The sequence below is a fragment of the Lactuca saligna genome, chromosome 4 (assembly GCF_052625555.1).
Source record: "Lactuca saligna cultivar CGN05327 chromosome 4, ASM5262555v1, whole genome shotgun sequence".
Classification (NCBI taxonomy): Eukaryota; Viridiplantae; Streptophyta; class Magnoliopsida; order Asterales; family Asteraceae; genus Lactuca; species Lactuca saligna.
In genome coordinates this window covers 127,078,688-127,087,489 of record NC_136420.1, presented here as the reverse complement: position 1 = coordinate 127,087,489, position 8,802 = coordinate 127,078,688, and the positions used below count along the sequence as shown (strand labels likewise).

At 36.9% G+C, this 8,802-nt stretch overlaps 1 protein-coding gene across 1 annotated transcript; it reads right to left on the bottom strand.

Moving 5' to 3' along the window:
- Positions 1-6,770: 6,770 nt before the first annotated feature.
- On the bottom strand, positions 6,771-8,579 carry LOC145042784 (uncharacterized). The gene is made up of 5 exons (XM_078991259.1): positions 7,964-8,579; positions 7,711-7,863; positions 7,490-7,631; positions 7,168-7,409; positions 6,771-7,090 (listed from the first exon to the last, which is right to left on the bottom strand). Exons 1-5 carry the CDS (start codon positions 8,414-8,416, stop codon positions 6,884-6,886), a joined length of 1,197 nt encoding a protein of 398 aa, XP_078847385.1. The 5' UTR covers positions 8,417-8,579; the 3' UTR covers positions 6,771-6,883.
- Positions 8,580-8,802: the final 223 nt, after the last annotated feature.

Genomic DNA, 8,802 nt, shown 5'->3' with positions numbered 1-8,802 from the left:
CCACTCCATCCAACCCTGGAAGACCCTTCTATGCTTGCCCTACCAAGGTATGTGTTAGTTTCTTTATTTGTCCACTGTAGCCCTAATTTATTAGTTTCTTTCATTCTCAATCTCTCACTTGAAAATTCTTTCTGTTAGGGACCTCATAATGGTTTTATTTGCTGGGTAGAAGAAGTAGACACTAAGAATATGAGTGTTGAAGCAGTTATGATTGTAGGTTTGGCTAGGTCAAAAAAAAGAAGCTTGAATCAACGATTTTGAAGCTGAAGATGTATTTAGTTGTTAGTTGGATTGTTTTCTTTGGCATAATTGTTTGCAAGTTGTAATGGTTTGTTGATAGTAATTTCCTTGTAATGAAAAGTACTCTATTGTCCATGTATCTTTATTTTATTTTAATAAAAAAACAATGGGTATGTTAGATTGGTACTTTATTTGTTATAGTGACATTGAAAATAGCTCCAACTTGAACAAATGGGAGCATGTGCAGTTAAACTAAAGTCTAAAATGGACCCCAATACCATGCACGTCCATAACTAACACACAATCATAACCACATTCAAACCATTAACATTACAAACAGTTGTACATAACACCAAACATCCAAACGTATTTTGAAACATCACAAGTACATAACACCAAACATCCAAACTTAATTCGAAACATCACAATTTGATCCTAAATGTAACGACCAAAAATTTCAACACAATTTAAACTTTTCAAAAACAATCCATTTTAATAACGTTGTTACAAAAAGGTTTTCAATACAATTATTATCAGAGTATTCCCAGAATCATGTCATAAACATAAACACGAGGAGCGGTACGATCACGCCTTCGCCTTGCCACGGTCTCCTGAAGAACCTGAAAAACATTTAAACCACAACTGTAAGCCCGAAAGCTTAGTGAGATACCCCCAAAATACCAACCACATATATGCCCTTCCAGGCTACGACCTTCCGGTCCAAAACATATTGCCTTCCGACCCATAACATAAATAGCATACATAACATAACAAAACATAGAACAACCATGCATATCGGGTCTACTGTGTGACTGGTCTGCCCGCATCGGGCCTTCAGTCGGCCTGGTCCACTCTCCGAACCTCGGCACATCTGGTCCGCCCTCGTGGGGCCTACAGCCTATCCGGACCACTCGCTGGGCCTTCGGAACAACCGGTTCGCCCTAGGTATCATGGCCTACAGCACAAAGCAGGACCCGCCTCAACCCAACTCCAGTCCAAACAACCATGTGCACATAACATACAATCATATAACAGTTCATAGTCCACAAACCGATCAAGCAGATCACATAACATATCATTACCCTAACCAGGATACCGACCTAACCGGTCACTAGCATAGCATCACTCTACATATCGGGAAATCGACCTTAACCAGGTCTCTAGCATATACCATCCTAGCTACCAGGATGCAGACATATCAAACAATAACATAACAACCATATCCGAATCTCAATCCAATAAAGGGCCGGCCTTGGTGCCTTAGACCCTGTCGATATAGTGAGGATAACTCACCTCGCGAATGCCGATACTCTGAACTGAAGAAGCAGACTCTTGAACCACCAACTCACCAAAATTCCCGAACTAACCAACATAACAAGCATAAGCATTAGGTCAAACATACTTCCACTTATCGGGCTAAGACCAAAGTCTCATACTTTATCACTTGGGATGTCCTTAAGCTCTTAATCCAAGGTCTTAATCTATTAAGACCTATATATCTCATACATGGAACAACTACAGCCCTTGGGACCTCATTTTTATCACTCAAGACCTCTCCAAAGGTCTGGAAGGACATATAATCTTGACCAAATCGAAATATGCAACAAGGTGAGGACTTTTGGGACAAGAATGGTGACAACTACAGCCCTTGGGACCTCATTTTTATCACTCAAGACCTCTCCAAAGGTCTGAAAGGACAGATAATCTTGACCAAATCGAAATATGCAACAAGGTGAGGACTTTTTGGACAAGAATGGTGACAAAGCTTCAAAATACATAGATCTATGCAATATGAAGGTCAAGCAAGAAGCTTTATACCTCAAACAAGCTCCAAAAGATGGTATCTCTTCAGATCTACAAGCTCTAATCATCCTTCTTCTTCTTTGACAACTTCTCTTTTCTCCTTCAAGCCTTTCCTTTGCCAAAAAGAGTTTTCCAAGGTTAAACACACCCAACAATGGAGGAATACGGGTATTCTAGGGTTTTCTGAGGTTAAGGATGAGTATAAGGAGGCTAAGGGGTGAACCAACATGTTCCTTATATAGTGGCTGACCCTAAATTAGGGTTTGGAGTTTCTGAGAGTATGTTGGGCGTACCTTTAGTACGCTGGGCGTACTCACCCGGCCAACCCGCATCATTCACCCAATTACGTTGGGCGTACGTCCAGCTTACGCTGGGCGTACCCAGCCGGACTTCAAAATTAAAAAAACATGCATGCATGCATGGGACCATTTCCCCCTTATTCCACAAAGAGCTACAACAATGATCAACTTCAAAACACCGCAACTCCTCTAATCTAAACCCGCTCCCAAATAACTTTACATTCATACGGGGTAACGGAAGCCCAAATGCTTCTAACACATACACCAGCCCGAAACCTTCTTGGATGAACTCATTTCTTGCAAAAGGACCAGAATTACCCTTCCTCTTAAATCTTAGGGACTTATAATTAAACACTTAAAGAACGGGGTGTTACACTAAATAACAAGTACATAATGAGATACATTCAAATATAATTCCTATTCAAGTTCCATTGGAATGTCACTAGTGTTGCCTTCCCCATTCTTACCCTCAACCCTTGTAGCAAGTTTTTTCTTGGTAATTCTTTCAGAATTCTTTCTTTTCTTGATAATTAACTTCTTACCCCTAGTTCCTTAGTCATCTTTACCACCCATTACCTTCTTACCACTGCTTCCTTCCCCATCATTACCATTAGTCCCTTTGATAACATTGCTTCCTTCCCCACACTTATCATTGGTTCCCTTATTACCACTAGTTCTTTCCCCATATTTACCACCTTTTACCTTCTTACCACTAGTTCATTCCCCATTTATACCACATTTTACCTTCTTACCATTGTTTCTCTCATAATCTTTACTATTTGTTCTCTTCCTTTTTGTTACCTTGAGTTTTTTTTGGTTTTTCAACTTGAGAACATGTAACCTTGTTATGTCTTACTTGCTTGCATACACTACACATAATTTTTTTTCCCAACCTTTATCAGTGTGTCTTGCACCCCTTTCACTTGCATCGTTTCTTCTATTGACTTTAAGTCTACCTGGCATTTTTCTCTTCAATGGTGGCAAAGGTGCAATGAATTCAGTAGATGGTCACATATTGCTGCCATTCATCCCACGCATTGGATACATGTAGGTGTTCTTGTAAATTACTCCATAGTACATTGGATCCACATAACTACCAACATCACTATTTAGGTATGAGATAGTTGCAACTGAATGCACATATCCATGCCCATTTAGTTGCCACACTCTACATGAACAAGTCTTCTTATCTATATCCACAACATAAGACTCTGTCAAATTTCTTGTTTCAAACTGGTTTAAACCAGTTGGTAAAACCTACCAATACCTGTTTAAATTGTATGGAAGTTAGTATATGGTGTAAGTAATCAATTAAAATTCAAAATTAAAGTTAATACCTTTGAGCTCTTTTCAACTTATCCGATAGGATTGTAATAGTTGGACATAGTTTATAATCAGGCCATGAACAACCTTTGATGGTCAGATTGAATTGCCTCTCCATAACATAAAAACTAATTTCTTCTAACATTGTGATTATTGGTTTTTTTCTTGCATCTCAAATGACATTGTTGAAACTTTCCGATAATCCATTTTCAACTACATCACACATCCTGCCCTCTTGAAAGAAAGCACTACACCATTATTTTGGGTTCTTTTCCATAAGGTAATCAAATGTTATAGGATTAAGTAGTTGTATTTCCTTCTTGGATGCGTTAAATAAATACTCAATGGATGCCTTGCATGGCTTCCAAAACATCCTCTCATAATGTACACCACTGAATCTTTTCCTAAAGTTGGCAACAATATGCTTTGCACACTGTCTGTGGTCAGCAGTAGGCAATACCTCGTTTACAGCCTCCAACAGCCCCTACACAATTTAAATTCATCTGTTAAGAAAATACAAATTCATTAAGAAATTACATTAAGTTGTATAGTAAGTGACATACCTTATGTTTATCTGACATTAAGGTAATACCAAAACCATTTGCCATTTCTAGATCATCTTTAAGATTCTCCAAAAACCATTTCCATTTTTCTTTGTTTTCCACACAAGCAACTGCCCATGCTATTGGAAAAATATGATTGTTAGCATCTTTTCTTACGACACATATCAATTCTCCACTACATAACCTCTTTAAGAAACAACCATCCAAGTTTATTACTCTTCTACAACTGCTTTTCCAATGTTGCTTCAGCCCCTCAAAACATATATAAAACTTACTAATATGTCTTCCCATCATGCATATTGTTGACATCTATTTTAACAGTTGCTCTTGTATTGGATCTTCTTATCTCCTCACCATATGACCAAAGCTTGGCATAATGCTCAACTAGTGCGCATTCAATTAGTTCAATTGCATATTTCTTTACTCTCGTACACTGTCCCATACTCAAATCGGTTCCAAATTTATGTTTCACTTCTTCTTTAAGTAGCCTAACACTGATTTTTGGTTTTTGTAAGAATTGTGTTGTGAAATGCTTACCAATCCATGCATAGTTTACAATTGAACCCATTTTAAATTTCTTGCACAATTATGCTCATCTATAAGAGACTTAATCTGGAAAGAATTTTCTTCAATCATCTATGAAGCCCACAATCTAAACTTGCACTGCCCTGAACAACATTTAGCTAAAAGTTTTATACTGTCATTTTTTTCTATAGCACAATTAATAAACTTTTGCAACAGCATAATTACACAACATATGTTTTAATTGTTTAGGACTTTCAAATCTCATTCCTAACACATGATTTTGCTTTTCCTAATGAACATGTTCATTAAAAATTACCTCCTCGTGAATTGGTGTGTTTTGATCCATCTGATCATATGGATCCTCATGAGGTGGATTGTCTAGAGTTGACTGCACCTTGGGGCAGAGCTTGTTAAAAAACGCATCATTCAAGGTTTTGCTCATTGGAATGCAATCACCATCTTCAATGTTATCGTCCAAATTACTTTGCACTTGCACTTTATCTAAGTTAATGCCTCATTCTGTCTCAGCATACAACTCTTCTATTACTTCACCTACACTAGAAAACTTGTCCTCAGGGGTGCATACTTCAACTATCTCATCAAGAATCCATTGATGAACACACCAACATGATCTATGTACACAAAGTTACACAACCACAATCATACCATACTCCAATCAACTCATGGTAGTCTTTCTCAGTTGCTATTATCCTCAATCCATCCGGGAACTCAATATCGAGCATGCAAAAGTACACATTAATGCATGTCTTGTTTGTGAATCTTTGAATGAACAACATAAATTCTTTTTTGTCCATTCCAGCAAAATCTACATCCTCAAACCTCTGCTCTGCTCCACCTGAGTAACTGATCACTGGATACCTCGTAAACATACCATCAAAATGAAGATCGATCTTCATGTAGACAGCCATAGCAAGAATCTAAGGGAGACTTTTTTCGAGGAACAATAGAAGAAAAGAGAAGAAAGGGGCATATAATACCGACTAAAGAAGAATATATCTTGTAGAGGAAGAGTTATATATCTCATTTAACGATAAATTACATGGCATGTGATTTGGCATATGAGGTGGCTTTTTTTTAATGACATGTAGAAGATACCCGACTCATTGGGATGGAGGTCACCGAGTGACCCCTTCACTTTTTAGAAAACGACCTTAAAAACCGGTAAAGTATTAATCCATGCCCTTATAAAACCAAAAAATAACAAAAAGAATCTTTTAAACCAAAATATGTAAGTTGGTGGGGCTACAGTGACATTTTCCCGTAAAATATTCATCAATACTATAATTACATTTTATAATTATACTAGTTACATACCCGATAATGGAACTATATATATATATATATATATATATATATATATATATATATATATATATATATATATATATATATATAAGATTTTGCAAACTAAACATATATCTTCAACTAATTGTAACAATTATATTTAATATTCATTTTTTTTCTTAAAATATATAACCATAAATATTTTCTTGAAATCTAAAGAAAATATAAATATGTAAATGTAAATTGAAACCTAGAAAATCATCCAAATACCTACCTACCTTTTAGGCTTTCAAAAACTTGTATAGGCAAAATATTTAAATTAATAAGCTATTTAACTGGCAGAAGATGAAAATGTGAGAGTTTAAAATGAATATGATTCACGATGATTTATTTATCTTGAACCATATTGATTTGAATGACCCATTTAAAAAATGTATAAAGATAAAGATACAAAGATTCACTTAATGTGTTCATTAGCAAATTCACCCGAAACCACATCAAACCTTGCACAAAACAGAAGTAGCCATGAAAACATGAGAGAACCATTCAACTATTCTTTGCTTTTCAATTACAAGATTCACAATATTTCACACGCAACTATATATATATATATATATATATATATATATATATATATATATATATATATATATATATATATATATATATATATATATATATATATATATATATATATATATATATATATATGCTTACATAGAAAAAAAAAAAAAAAGGACTTTGAGCTACTCTTTCTACCCGTAACTATAAGCAACAAGCGTCTACCCAATGAAACATTAAAAGATCAATAACACTGAAATATGATCACAAGTATAGCTGAATGAGCTCATCACTAACAACAGATGGTGTCAAAACACCCAAATCTGTGAATAGCAAAGTAAGATATTGAGGTGGAGTGTAATCCCTAGCAGATGTTTCAACCTCAACTTTTGATGGAATAGGAACCCCAAAATCAATTGGCTTTAAAGCAGGCACCATGTCTTTCTGATTCAATGGATACAGTCGAGCAAACTGCAATTAAAAAAAAAAAATTATTATTCCAGCAACCCGAATATAAAATTACAGATTTGATTCAAGAGATGCCATACCTTGTAGCTTTCAGCAGCAACATAAACAGGTTTATCCATGGTTTTAGCCACCAAAGCAATTTGATATGTTCCCATCATGTTAATTATGCCACCACTTTCAACCACTCCATCGGCCCCAACAAACACCATGTCAATTTCATCCATACTGTATGCTACTGCTGAATCGATTAAGAGCTTAACAGGAACATCAAGTTTTGCAAGCTCGTTGGAGAATCTTAACCCTGTTCTATCTGGCCTTCCCTCTGCATTTCGGAGATAGTAAGCTTAGACCCTGTTAAGTTCTTTCAGTGTCTAGATAACCATAGACAAGAAGAGGACAAACCTGTGCAAAGAACTCGAAAGTGTTTCTTGTTTTCAGCTGCAGTTTTCAAGATTTCCAAGACAACTCTGGAGAAGCCATGGACGAGAATAGTACAACCATCGAAGATGAAATCTTGACTTAGCATTGCAATGATTTTACGAGCCTGAAAAAGGAAAAAGGTTGATTAAGATGTGTAGAATGATGAGAAATGTTGCGGATTTGATTGGAGAAAGTTGACATGCCTTGAAAGAAATCTCCCCAAACTTTTCTGCGCGTTCAAGGAAGCGTGATTTGGCTGAATCGAAGTCTTCGTATTCCACTGCGGAAGTTCGAGTTACATAGCGCATAAAAAGATCACATCCAGCCGTCAATGAGATCGAAGTCATATCCCATGACTGGAAATACAGATATAGAAAAGATGCAGTGGTTATTGAGCAAATTTGGATGTGCATTTTGAATGTTGCATAATCGATGCTTATTAGACAGATTACATACCTTGAGAGAATCGGAAGCCGTTTTGAGTTCGTTTTGAAGCTCCATCATGGTGGTTGCTTCACTAGACCTAATAACAGAAGCCAAAGCCTTAATAGCCGCCACAGCTTCTGCTAAATCGGGCTGTTTCCTCCAATTATTAAACTCATCAATGACGGGGAACGAATGTTCAGACGCGGCGGACTTAAGTGAACTCTCCTGCTCAGACGACCGGGTATCGGTGTCACCGCCGGCAGCGGCTTGGGCCTGAGCTAGCCAATCGCTGGTGACGACTCCATGATGGGCAGCTCTTGTTTGGTAGTAAGGGGATATGGTAAGGGTAGGGTCAGGGTTAGGATTTGGAAGGGTTTCGGCCATGGAAGAGGGTGGAGAGAGAAGACGACTTTCGGGTTTGGTAACGGTGTCGCCCTGAAGTAATCGATTATCAAGAATGAAAGAGGCAGATCTCCTCCACATGTATTGTAGTTGGTATTGATTCGATTCGAGCAAAATCAGCCGGGCGTTATATTCCGGTCACGGCTTAGCAGATTCCGGTGGTTTGGTGTTTGTCTACTTTCTACTAAAAATTTATTTCCAGGATGCTAAGAAAAATAACAAAATTCAATAGTACCGATCTTTACACGGTTTTACATTTTATAGGGCAAACTTTAGAATAATCATTCTCACAATTTAATTGTGATTAGGTTGGCGTGTTGCGGGTTGATGGGTTGACGGGTTAAAATATATCAATTCAAATACGACTTATTTAAATATACAGGTCACAGATTGATAGGTTTGGAAGATAAACTTATATATGACCCATCAACCCATTTATTTATACGGGTTCACAGGTTGGCGGGTTC

Coding starts and splice junctions, on each gene's coding strand:
- LOC145042784 (XM_078991259.1), bottom strand. CDS start 8,416: ATGTGGAGGAGATCTGCCTCTTTCATTCTTGATAATCGATTACTTCAG. Junction 7,864..7,963: donor CGGCTTCCGATTCTCTCAAG/GTATGTAATCTG, acceptor CTGTATTTCCAG/TCATGGGATATGACTTCGAT. Junction 7,091..7,167: donor TTGCTGCTGAAAGCTACAAG/GTATGGCATCTC, acceptor TTTTAATTGCAG/TTTGCTCGACTGTATCCATT.